Below are 13,461 nucleotides of genomic sequence, written 5' to 3' on the forward strand. Positions count from 1 at the left end.
TCCGTTTCCATGAAAGCCCCGCGGAGAAAACACCCCCGTTGCTCACCTAAGAAGGCTGAGGGCGAAACGGTGCCGTTGCTACGGGAGACCATCACACTGATGCCCGTCTCGATGAAGGGGACGGAGAAGTCGATGACCTCTGACCTTTCCTCGTTGATGGTCAAGGAACCGACGGCCATGTGGGCTTTTTTTAACACCACCTGGACAACGAGGGCAATACGTTAAGCATCCATTCTCCCTACCCGTAAAAACAGCACCAAAAAAATAAAAATCCTCGATCAATTTCTTGTTTGCGGGTTTCGCCGCCAGGTGTCCCGAAGGAGCGTTTGACCTCTTGTTTGGTCTCGCTTTAACCGCGCGTGCAGCTTTGATATCGGACCCAGTGAGCAGTCTTTCCTCGACCTTGATTGAGCCAAGGTGTAGAATTCTACATTACACAACGCACAAAGAAAAATGTCACGACGAGGGTTAATTGCGTAGCCTGTTGTGGTCGAGAACGTTTCATGGTTCGGGCCTGTCAACTATGTGCTGCTGGCACAGATTTAGTGGATCAATTATGTGAAATTGAATCATTTCGCGTGGCACGGCTGCTGATCTCTCACGGAACACTAATGTGTCGTGGCACACAGATTGGTCATCGCTGCCAACGAACGTGTGAACGTCTGTATTAACGATGTCCTGAGAAAATGGAACGGGGTGAGGACACCGCAAGGTGCCTTTTATAACCGTCATGTTGCAACAAAAGAGTATCATTGAGCTAAAGAAACGAGAGTTGTTTTTTTTTTTCTAATTAGAAAATGATCAACGACAATATAAATATGAAAAACCTAAGCGGCGCGCAAGGAGTAACTTCTGCGTCCGACGGAGGATTTTTATGACTGCGTTTATCGTTTGCATTGGCGAAGAACGACGCTGCACCCGATTAGTCGAGATGTCACCGAAAAAAGGAATTGTTCTTATCTTTGGATCTTATCAGGCTGTCGAGCGGCAAGTTTCTAATGACACATGCAGAGTGTGGATGTAATTATCAAAGGTAGGAGGGGAAGATGGACAGACACTCTTACTGCCCACTGGGGGGGGGGGGGGGGAAGTAGGTTAGCACAGAGGGTCATGGCTGCTCCAAATAGGCATGCCAATACCCGTCCTACTTCTACCGGCCCCCCGCCCCAGTACTTCGCCACAGGTATTTAGTATATTTATTCCGCAATTTGTGCCTAAGTGGCTTGCGAATGTCATGTTCATAAAGCGTGCCTGAGTCAAAGCTCCGGCATGCGGGAGAGAGAGAGTTGCTGCCTGCGCGTGTGAGTCATGAAGAGATGGGAGGGAACCTTTGTTCCCCACCCGTGAAGAGGACCCTCACAGGTAGAGAGAGACACCCGGTTGTCGATGTGAGCCTGAGTGGTACGGCAACGAGTGCGTATTTACAATCTTTTTTGTCAGCGGGAAGAGCGCCTAATGTGTGAGCGTCGGCCCAGGGGGAGAGAAGAAGCCCGTGCGGCAGTGCACTCACTTCCTCTCTCTCTCTCTCTCTCTTCATTTGCTCGCTCTCCATTTTCCTCCTACGACATGTTCTCTCCGTGTTATGAAAGTGACCCGTGTGGGTGTTATTGAGAATGAGTGAGCAAGGATCAGAGTTTGTGCGAGCGTGTGCAAGCTTCTCAGCTGGTGTGTGTGTGTGTGTGTGTGTAACTCGTTGGAAGGCCTAGCCCGGTATAAGATTGCCAGTAAGCTTTTACAAGAAGAATATGAATGGCAATGTCATCTCTTGCTGCAGTGAACAAATGCCACTTAATTGGAGAAGCAATTATTGACCCCCCCCCCCCCCCCCACACACACACCCTCCGCCCCAAATTTGAACTATTTTCTTTTTGAAGTTGTGACTAATTGTGTAAAAGCCCTGAAGTGATCAGGGAAAGTGTTCACGAGCGCGTGCTGTGTGTGCGTGAGTACGTGTGTGTGTGTGTGTGTGTGTGTGTGTGTGTGTGTAGGCGTGTGTCTCAGCATCGGTCCAGATCTCAGTCTAACTAAGAGTTGGAAATCAATATTTCATCTTTTTGGCTGTTTCCCAACTGGAGAAGGTCGCAGCAAGTCTCCATCAGACGGGGGGGTGGGGTGGGCGGGGGCTAGCTACAGCTAAAGCACAGTGTGCTTGTGTGAGAGGAATTCAGGAAGAGAGAGCAAGGGGGACAACGGAACTGACATTTGTGCAATCATCGGTTTGTGTACGTGTTGGTACTCCTGCCTTGATGCTCTCCTCTCCGTGTGTGTATGCGCGAAATAGAGTTTGACAAACAGCCAAACCCCAACCCACTGCTAATGATCATTTCATGTGTGGGGCCCGAGAAGAAGACGGCACATTATGACGCTTTTAGCAAGGGCGATGGCGTTTATTACAGGTGACTACACTTATAGCTCGGTGCACACTAGCTGGCGCCGGCAGAATGGCTTCATATAATCGATGAAACGGGTCAGTTTAATGTAAATTGAAAGTGAAACGCCAGCGGCGGGGAAAAACGGGCGCGTCGTCATGGAGCTCGTGACTTGCGAAGGTTACGCGGACTTGACGGTTCTCAGAGATCGACGGCGCCGTGTGTTCCACCTGTGACCTTTGAGCCGCGATTGATCCGCTTTCCCTTTTCCTTCGTTACCAAACCACCAACCAGACGGCACAAGCGCGGCTCGCCGTGACGGCTTGATGTACCGACAGCGAGCTTTGACCCGGCGGGACCGCGGTGTTGTTATCGAATGTTAAGAGACCGCTGACCTAACCGCTTTGGGGGGCCGAAAAGGGAAGGCATGAAAACAAACATCCGTAAAGAAATTCATCCTTTAGACGGCCAAGCTAAATATAGCAGAGTTCGTTTAAACTTTGGGAAGAAAGGCGGACATTTTTTTTTTTTTTAATTCGCCCACACATAAACGCAAGCCCTTTGTGACATATTTATTATCTAGCCAGTTTTATTCAAAGTTGTGTCCGTAAGCTGAGGGCAATTCTACACTTTTGTATACGAGTACTACTCTTTGGTCCTGATGTTGGTCCTGAGAGAGGGCCAGCGGCTAAAGGTGATTAGGATGAACTAGGGGTTGAGGTCAGGGCTCTCGAATCGGAACAGAGAACTTTTCGGTTCAACGGTTCCCACAAAGGGGGAGTCATAAATCTTAGTCAGAAGAAGAATGAAAATTCAGAGTCCTTAATGAGCAATAATGCAACCTTTGGTGGTCGTGTCCATGGGCCTGTTCAATAACTGAGCTTCCAGGCGCACTCACAAATCTTACGGACTGAAAACAGACATGCGTGGAAGAAAAACCCCTCCCTTACCTCTCCCACCATGCCATTCCAAGTCCCGTTGATCTTCTTGCCGTGTTTGCCGTTCGTCACCAGATACAAGTCGTACGTAAACTTGACCGACTTGGCGATCTTCTTCAGGATGTCGATGCAGAAGCCCTTGCAGCAGCGCTTGATGTAGATCCCAGACTCCTTCGTCTGATTCCTGCATTCCAACACGCGATTAGCTCTTTTTGTGAATGGAAAAAAAAACCCATGGCCTCGGGCCAGTTGCGCCGTCATTCAACGGAGCCGAGTGAAGCGCATTTAACGTAAACCAATTGCAATTTCCGATCAAAGGGACGGAGGGTGTTTGCGTGACTTTCTGATCAATAAAAACGAGCGCGGCGTCTCACAATGTTTTGATCTGTTTGCGGCAGGGCACGGTGTTCCTCATGCAAGTGCCGCTCAGCGGGTCCACGTCTTCCACGATGACAAAGGGAGCCTCCTCCAGTGTCACGATGGACAGGTGGTCGTCCTCCCTGGTTGCAATCCCGTCGTAGAGTTCATAGCGAGGCCACACGTGGTACTTCATGGACAGCGACCCGTTCTCCCACTTGCCAACCTGTCGGCATTAAAAAGAAAAAAAAAGGACACCAAATGGGTTTGAAATGACAGCTAGAGGGTCGATACCAAAAATGTCTGCGGACAGAAACACATTTTGCTGACCGATTCCAAGGAAGCAATGTAAGGATCTTGGCGAGTACTCGTAGGAGAGTGCGGATTTATTTTCACCGTTTCAAGACATTGTCGCATGGATTTGACTGCCCACGCCTCAGAATAACAATCGCAATCAATCGTAACCAACCATCAGTCCCCGTGAACCCGTAAGGAGCCTTATCATGAACAAACAGAAGGACAAACAAAACCAAGGCAATTTCCTATTTCACTTTTGATTACGAGTCGGCGGAGGTCGGCGCTGTGTGACATTCGACTTAAATACTGTCATGACGGCTTTGCTAAAAAAACAACGTACTCTGCACATCTAATGGTGGCCGAGAAACTTTGTCCAGCACGGTTACTTCGGACATTGTGACTTGTTGTGCTGTCATTTACCGTCCTCCTAAATACAACAAAGACTTTTTAAGCGACTTTTCAACCTTTCTTGCGGAAATCAGGCTGAGATATGATCATTTCCTCCTAATGGGGGATTTTAATAACCATGTGTGCTGTCCGGAAAAAATGCTAGCAAAGGACTTCTTAAGACTTATCGACTCTTTTAATTTCGTGCAGTATGTGAGCAGCCCGACACATGAACAAGGTCATATTTTAGACCTTGTCCTTGCTTATGGTCTACCGGTGTCAAATCTGGAAGTCCTTGAAAATGGGATTTCTGATCACATGGCAGTTTTATTTGACGTAGTCTTATCGCATGCTGCTGTGAAATCTGCCGCTCCTAGTTTTAAACGCCGAATTTTTAACCATCGCACTGCTAGTCGTTTCTCTGATGCCTTTAATAACCTTTGCGTACCCTCGTCGAACACAGAGGAACTCACCTCTTGGTTCAACTCATCATGCCGTGCCATCCTGGATTTGGTGGCTCCTTCAAAAACTGTGCTCCCAAAACCTAAACCCGAGCCATGGTTTAACGACATTACCCGCGCAGCTAGGCAGGGGTGTCGCAAAGCCGAACGCAAGTGGAAAAATGACAAATTGCATGTCTCTTATCAAATTTGGAAAGACTGCTGGCGTAACTACCAGCTCACAGTAAAAGAGCCCAAAAGAGAATATCTGTCGGACCTTATTCAAGCTAACCGTCACAACCCACGCGCGCTATTTAAAACGATAGATTCTGTACTCAAACCCCCTCTGCCTACTTGCGGATTCTTCACCCGAGATGTGCAACAGATTCCTTCAGTTTTTCATTGATAAGGTCTCTACAGCTAGGACTCCGGTCTCAAATACTGCATCTGATCCCTCTGTCCATGTTCCATGTTCAGCTGTGCTAAATTCTTTTGAAACTGTGTCCTTGGCGTTTTTGGAAGATGTAGTTCGCCAGACGAAGCCATCTGGCTCCCCTTGCGACTCTCTTCCCCCGCACTTCTTTCAGGAGGTTCTCCCGAGTGTTGGCGCATCAGTCTTGGATATCATCAACAGCAGCCTCTCTTCTGGTGTAGTTCCCCAACAGTTTAAACATGCTGTGGTCCAACCCTTGATCAGGAAACCTGGTCTTGATCCAGATGTGCTGTCAAGTTTCAGGCCCATTTCCAAACTGCCTTTCATTTCCAAAATTCTGGAAAAAGTGGTGCACATGCAGTTGAAATTTTTCTTGGATGAACATAACATCTTGGAGGTCTTCCAGTCAGGTTTCAAGACGATGCATAGCACGGAGTCAGCCCTGTTACGCGTTTCTAATGACATCCTCCTGGCAAATGACTCTGGAGACCACGTGTGTCTAGTTTTATTGGACTTAACTGCAGCATTTGATACCGTGGATCACAGTATTCTGCTGACTCGTTTGCGGCACTTGGTGGGCATTGGCGGCAGTGCTCTTGAGTGGTTTAGGTCCTATTTAGCTGACAGAACCTTCTGTGTCAGCCTTGGCTGCTCTGAGTCACGCACTGCTCCCCTGTCATGTGGTGTTCCACAGGGCTCAATTCTGGGGCCTCTGCTGTTCTCGCTGTATCTGCTCCCATTGGGTTCCATCTTAAGGAAACATGGTATTCCCTTCCACTGCTATGCAGATGACTGCCAGATCTATGTCCCACTGAGCAAGAAAGACGCCTTCTCATTAAGGCCACTCCTATCCTGTCTGGAGGAAATCAAAACCTGGATGGCACAAAATTTCTTGAAATTCAATGAAAAGAAGACAGAGGTGATATTGTTTGGTCCCAGTGGCCCTTGTACATTCCATCCTGTAGACTTGGGCCCCCTGTCTCCTTATCTTAAGTCAACAGTCTCAAACTTGGGCCTTAAACTGGACAGTGATTTCAAACTCGATCGGCAAATTGGTGCCGTTGTTAAATCCAGCTTCTTTCACCTTAGACAGCTGGCCAAAATAAAACCTCTCCTCTCACATGAACACTTTGAGACAGTAATTCATGCCTTTGTCACATCCCGGCTCGATTACTGCAATGCCCTTTACTTTGGAGTCAGCCAGTCCTCCATTAAGCGCCTTCAGCTGGTCCAGAATGCCGCCGCTCGCCTCTTGACTGGTACTCGTAAGAGGGAGCACATAACTCCTACTCTGGCATCCCTTCACTGGCTCCCCATTAATTTTAGAGTTATTTTCAAGATCCTCTTATTTGTTTTCAAATCTCTGAATAATCTCGCGCCACCTTACCTCTCTGAGCTCATCCGCCCCTACACACCTGCCCGGCGCCTCAGGTCTGTGGACCAGACTTTATTAGAAGTACCAAGAACTAAACTGAGGCTCAGAGGGGATCGAGCCTTTTCTGTTGCTGGTCCCTCTCTCTGGAATGACCTCCCACTGAACATTCGGCAAGCCTCCTCGCTGCCCATCTTCAAAACCCTCCTCAAAACTTGTATTCTTTGGCATTTGACTCAGCATGACTTAGATTTGTTCTTGGTTTTACCGTTTGGTGCTTTCTACCGCCTTTATTACCGATTTGTCTTACTGTTTATTGTGCATGTTAAATTGCTCCATGTACAGCACTTTGTATGCAGCGATGGCTGTTTGAAAGTGCTCTATAAATACTGTTGACTTGACTTGACTTGTTGTTCATACCCCACAACAATACAAACAAAAAGGGAGGAGAGAGAGAGAGAAAAAAAAAGGACCATGATCTGAGAATGAACGAAAGGCGTGAAGACGAAGACTGAAACTAAGAAATGAGAATTCAGACCAGGAGTAACGAGACGGTCAAAAGGAATACGTCAAATGGGAAAGAAGAGAGCGGAAATTCTATCGACCAACGAGACGGAAGATGGATGGAGCGAAAGCGTCACATGACCCGTGGAGAAAGGGGGCGGGGGGTGTACGCTTGGAGGGCTGGCCGAGCCCCTTGTGGCTCTCCTCCAACCAAGAGTGATCAATTAGTCCATTTCCCCCCTGGTGCCGCTCACTCCACAGCACTCTTGGTGACTCTGCTGCTGCCTTTTTCTTCAAGTGTCCACCGCGTTCAGTCCACGTGTTGCGCGGCGACGAACTTGGCGGGCGGGGGGGGGGGGGGGGGGGGGGCGCGTGACTGGACACTCCGGAGTCTTCGCACTCCTTCGAAAGGTGCCAGCAAGGACGCGTGTAAGAGCCGCAACTCATTAGGATCCACACCAGCGGTTCAGCTGCGAGTCAAGCTGAGAATTAAACATGAGTGAGAACGGCGGGGGCGAGAGGGGCTGCGAAGAAGAGGGACGGGGGGGGGGGGGACAGAAGGGGAGACGCTCACCTTGTTCTCTGATCAGAGGACAGAATATAGATTGGATGCGGGGGGGCGAGACGGAGAAAGCCAAAAGAGGAGAGAAGAGGAAGAGTCACAGAAGTCAGCTGCGAGAGCGGCGGAAGCTGGATGCGCAAGCGCCGACTTGTCAGGTGGCGCTTGGTTATGGCTTCATCTTAGGATACCACGGACGCATCTCGGGACGATTAAACCCAGCGCCGCTCACAAATGGCCTTTCTCTATCCGCTCAAGACATTTTCTTCAAGCTTATTTGATCTCAGAATTAAAAAGAGACAAACATTGTTGTGCTTTGTAAATTCCAACTTTGAACTTTTGTTCAAATGTGGCATCGGGCCAAAGAAGGAGGCCTGGTCAGAGGTTGCTGCCGGGTATTTGGAGGCCCAATGAAAAGAAATAAAAACATCACTTTGGGCCCCGCCACTTCAATACTGCAAAGCACATCTTATGATCGAGCATTTCACAAACCCGAAGAATGGCGTAAAAATATACGAAAGCGATCCAAACAATTTGATGCGATGTAATAATAATAATTAGAACCACGTTTTAGATGACGGAACACAAAAACGAAGGAGGAATGTGATAAAACTACACGATGATGGTGGTCAGGATTGTGATCGTTTGTCACAACCGCACATAGCGAAGCATCGCTCTGGAGCGTGCGCGGCGCAAAGGCACCTTCGCCAATCTGATCCGATCTAATCAGTGCGGTGCCTGTCAAGCTTTTGGGCTTTAAAGTGCTTCCAAACTGAAAATGTGATGAGGAGGGAAGCACATATTTGCGTCGCCGTCACGAAACTCACTTTGCCGTCATTGCTTTCGAGTCAGCTTGGCATGATCCGACTCTGATAATCGACTACTGATGAGCATGAACAAAATAGGAGAACAAAAGGAATTTAGTCGCGCTGACATCATTCGATGAACCAAAAAATGTTTTCTTGTAAAATGAGCCGCGAGAGCGCGTCGTCAACGGCGAATACGCCCACAAACGTACCCTGTCCCACTGTCTGTCCTTGTTGAGCAGAATGATGACCAGCTTGGGGTGCATCTGGTAGCCGTCCTCACTGAATGACAGATTACGGCCCTCAAACGTCACGTTCATCAGGTACCTGAGTGCAGAAAAACAAAAGGGCAAGAATTTGATTGGATTTGAGCGAGGTTGGCACACTGGACATATTCATTTGAAATGATCCAGTTTCAACGAACAACGCGAGTGTCACGTTCATGATTGTGGTTATAGTTTGCGGTGTTGCATCATACGGATGCTTGTTTGTAATATTTGCATTCCTTCACGTCGTGACAAAGACCTTTCGTTTTGTGTACTCCGCGACTACGATGTCGCACAATTCACATAATTGAAAAAGCTACGGCCCGCCTGCGTTGGCAACCCGCCCGGCGCAACACGAGCCAGATGAGGATTTTTGAGCTGACGTGCGCTCGGTGACTGGATGCCTTCTATTCGGAAACAACATCTCAGTGGCCGAAATACACCCCAAAAAGAAACTAAGGTAATAACACGAAGAACGATAGATGCAACTTGTCTGAATTGCAGACTCAGTCGACGAACAAAGACATACCTCGACACATAAAATCTCCAGAGTGAAAAATGAATTAAAAATGATTCCCTGGTGGTAGATGCGCATTCTGTGTTATTCAGCGTGTCGGTTTCCGGCGGTGTGATTGTGTGGTGGAGGAGCAGAAAGCGAGCAAAAGCAGCATTGTTCCTGTCAGGTGAAATAATTTCACCTCGTTTCAGCATCGCGACGCCACACGCGTACATTTCAAACACTCGTGCTACGATTATAGTGAAAGGGCGTCAGAGTGTGCGAGTGTGCGTACATGGGAAGATTTGTCAGGTGAGCTCAAATCACTTCATATACACCCACACACACACACACACACACATGGGCACTCCTGAATATAATGCATAGCCCCCACACTAAACCTTAACTTACAAAAAAAAAAAAAAAACCTCCAATCTTTTTTTTCTTTCTGAATTCTTTAATTTCCAACCTCCCTTTGAACAGTGTGTCCTTAGATGACAAGTAACCAGAATGTGTGCAAGTGTGGAGTCGAAAACTCTCACTGCTCCTCGGAGAGGTATAAAGATGCAACACATACACACAAATAAAAATAAAAAAACAACCCCCCCCCCCCACAGGATCTCTTTCTTGATTCTTTCGCTCGTCACCCTTTACACTTGGTCTCTCACCCGCCCACCCCCTCCTCTCTCTGACAGTTTCCATGGCAACATTCCACCTCATAACCATGGCTACCATATGTATGTAGATGAAATATGTACGAGAGGAGAAAATCTATCTATCCATCTGCCCGTGGACGCATCCTCGTATCTACTCGCCTACCTATAGACCGTATATCCATTTTACAAAATGGAAGGTAATAATCCAGCAATTACGCTAAAGCTAGCATATTTATTCGATTCCCTGCATTCAATATTGATCTTCTCACAATTGGAATTTGATGGACGGCGACATCCGGGGATAACGGCATCTCATGCGGCCCCATGTGACCCGCGCACGGACGGCCCCGTCCCACGGAGCTTCGGCACAGACGACACAAAGTGCACGGAATGCGCTGCGTCAACCAAAGGCCATTTACAAATTGACTTGACGCCGCGGCGGCGCCTTTCATCTCGACTGAGCCGGCCACGCGCGGCGCAACGCCGGGCCGTTGTTTGCCAGCGCGTGTGCGTCCCACACCTGCCTGACGAGCGGCAACAGGAGCGCGGGTGTGTTGCCGCGGCAACCACAACCACTGCGACTTCCGAGCCAATCCGCTGCGTCGCTATGGTAACGGTAATCTCTCGGAGGGTGGGCGGCAACGAGACAGAGAGAGTGTGATGAGATTCTGAGAAAATAAGGGGACGGGGGGGGGGGCAGGTGGTTGAGATTCAAATGTGTTCTTGCGTCATGTTGGTTCTCGCACTGCCAATCGGGGATTCGTTTGTCAATACGGACGGTGCATTTGTGCGGTTGAAACTGTACAAATGCACGGTGTCATATTGAGGCCTTTTTAAATTGTAATTTGTAAACGCTCAAATTGAAAGGTCGTTAAGTTTCTATTTTCAAAAGTTGCGAAAGGCACCTAAATGATCACCCCCCCCCCCCCTCCCTTTTTTGCAGGTACCCGATGTAACTTGTCGGATTCCGCAGGTCCCGCCGTGCTTAAAACTCCATGACTGAGGTCGCCATGGAAACTCTGGTCGCATTCCCTGCCTCCTCCTTTTATGTGATGACGTGTCATTGTCACAAATTTCATTCAACTAAGCACCCATGATTCAATTCCAATGAAACGACAGTCCCGGTGAAATAACAGACGAGCAGCAGCTCTCTCCACCCGTCCAATTAAAAGTACTCGCAAATGAAGTGACCCGGTCGCACCGTTGCTTTCATCCATGGTCCTATTTCAAGTTCACGCGTGAGAACAACATGCGAAGAACACACCGCCGCTCACTGTGCTAAATTTCACGGGTTGACACAGATACGTTTGAGCGCGCGTTCTCAGGTGAATAATGGAGGAGGCGTGTGAAATATTGATAAGGCCGTTTCAATAAATTAACCCCAGAAATACATTAGTCATGAATGACGCTCCGTAGCAATTAGTGTGGCGCCGTGTACTTATTAGATTTGCACGCGGGAACCTGGATGGATGGAAAATGGGACATTTGTCACTGTGTGGTCATGCAAAAAAAAAATTATATATATACAGTATATATATGGGGGGGGGGGGGCGAATGTAAAGAAGACAGCGCTGCGACAATGCCAGGTTGGCGATCAAACAGTAATCATCCCTAAATTGACCCAGATCGAGGAGCAGTCAAGCGCGACGCACGCACGCACGCACGCTCAGGTGCGGCTAGCACGTAGCCACTGCACAGCCCAGTCGGGTGATGATGATGCTGTTTTACAAGCACGCACACACACACACACACACACACACACACACACACACACACAAACACACTCTTTCGCGGGCACCACCGAGGCAGCAGAAGTTCAAAAGCGTCCAGAGAGCTTCAGAAGCGCTTGACACCTTTCCAAGCTGCGGCTCGTTTGGAACGTGGCCACGGCACGCGGGGTCGGCGGCCCTGCTGTCAAACTCGTGATCCTCACACTGTTGTGCTTTGTGCGCCTCTTTTCGGATGCTCTCTTTTGGCTTCTTCCCTCTGTTATCTTTCCCTGTCAGGATAGCGCAGGGCTGCGTACTGTGAATTTCATTTACTTACGACTGTATAGTCGTGACCATTTGATTGCTCATGGACACAAAAGAATACGAATATTGTTTTGTAAAACTAGGAATTTATATTTTAAAAAAAGATCTAAAAAAAGTGGAATGACTAGCAAGATTCAACTTTTTTTTACTTTTCTTTTTTTTTTTAAGTGCGCCATCTGTCAACATTTTTCTCTGGGCCTTTTCATGCAAGTCGTTTTTAATTTTATGATTAGAATATGTGGCGGGACAATAAACAAAAAAATGCGGCGTGCCACAAATCTGTTGCTTCCCCTCATTTGACTCGCACGATACAGCACAAACTAAGTCGGTGGCCAGAAGTCAAACTTTTGTCCGCAAATGCGAAACAAGCCGTGTCGCAGCTTCAAAGAAAAATCGAACAGAGAACTCTCGCTGATGATGCCCCCCTCTCTCTGAAGCGCTGCGATTTCCCTGAAATTGAGTAAAAATACGTTCCACTCGAAAAAGGAGTTTTATCGCTCCGGAAGGTAATTTGAGATGGGGCTGCTCAGAATAAACAGAAAACAGGAAATAGAGCAAACGGTTTCTGAATCGTGCCCATTCTATTTCCACAGATTAATAACTACTCCTAATTAGTTTTGGAGAGTCAGAACAATTTCTAATCCAATTCCCATCATTTGCCGATTAGTCTTCCTTTCCGCAGCTGGGGTTCAATCAATTTTCCATGGTTTGTCTTTCCAGGACTTCTTTTCTCGCAGACTCTCGGCGAAGAGAGAATTAGTTATGACTTTCTGATAATTAGGCTCCTTTCGGCTACAGATGAGTGGCGAATGAAATAGAAAATCCAAAACAAAGGTGGGGAGCGCGACCCAAACAGCGGGGGCAAATCTGGAAAAAGAAAGCTCTCGTTTGCCGCTAGAAAAAAAATCTCCCGCGAGTGTTCGATTATGGAGTGATTGAAAAGGCCGCAGCATATGACTCGCGTCCTTTTCATCCTCATCAAACCATTCGCCGTCCTGCACGGAAGCATTTTGAATGCGTCTGCACGCATTTTGGTTCCTCGATGTGGTATTCGAGTTCGCGGGAGAGCGACAGCGCCTCATATCGAGTTGTTTCTCTATCTCGGGCCTCCTTTACCCATCACCTCGTCCATTGATGATTCACTGAGTAGCGAACCGTCAGGCGCGGGAGGGCGGGCGGCCGCTCACTTTCAAACTTCATAGACTGCATCCCAATGATGATCTCTTTGATTGAGCACTTGAAGACAGAGGTTATCGCCGCACAAATGGAGTTAAAGCGGCAAAGGGGAGAAGGATCTCCGCGGCGCTTGCAGCTGATCGAATCAACAACGTCGCTAAGTTGATTATAAAACTGGACGTCCGAAGCACGGACGCCGGCGGAGGGGATGGAGAAGGGGAGAGAGAGCGCACGCGCTTAAGCGGTCACCAAATGTTTATTTATACTGTAACTGCCTCACCGCTGATCCCAGTTGAATATTATTACAAACGCATCACTCGGGAAAAAATGGTCAGGAAAAGGAAACGGGACAAATTAGGACACAGCAAAGTC

At 48.1% G+C, this 13,461-nt stretch overlaps 1 protein-coding gene across 4 annotated transcripts in view; it reads right to left on the reverse strand.

Moving 5' to 3' along the window:
- The window catches only part of grin2ba (glutamate receptor, ionotropic, N-methyl D-aspartate 2B, genome duplicate a), a 74,280-nt gene that overhangs the window by 16,192 nt on the left and 44,627 nt on the right, over window positions 1-13,461 (reverse strand). For all 4 annotated transcript variants that reach the window (XR_015103159.1, XM_086132357.1, XM_086132358.1 and 1 more), the window contains exons 8-11: window positions 8,675-8,789; window positions 3,682-3,890; window positions 3,320-3,491; window positions 47-200 (exon numbers count right to left, since the gene is read on the reverse strand). Coding sequence is in view for 3 of the 4 variants with exons in the window: in XM_086132357.1 (XP_085988483.1) it covers window positions 47-200; window positions 3,320-3,491; window positions 3,682-3,890; window positions 8,675-8,789 (650 nt within the window). In the remaining variant the exon portion in view is untranslated. The remainder of the gene's footprint in view (window positions 1-46; window positions 201-3,319; window positions 3,492-3,681; window positions 3,891-8,674; window positions 8,790-13,461) is intronic.

The sequence above is a fragment of the Hippocampus guttulatus genome, chromosome 16, assembly GCF_054856545.1.
Source record: "Hippocampus guttulatus isolate MCC_2025c chromosome 16, RoL_Hgut_1.0, whole genome shotgun sequence".
Taxonomy (NCBI): Eukaryota; Metazoa; Chordata; class Actinopteri; order Syngnathiformes; family Syngnathidae; genus Hippocampus; species Hippocampus guttulatus.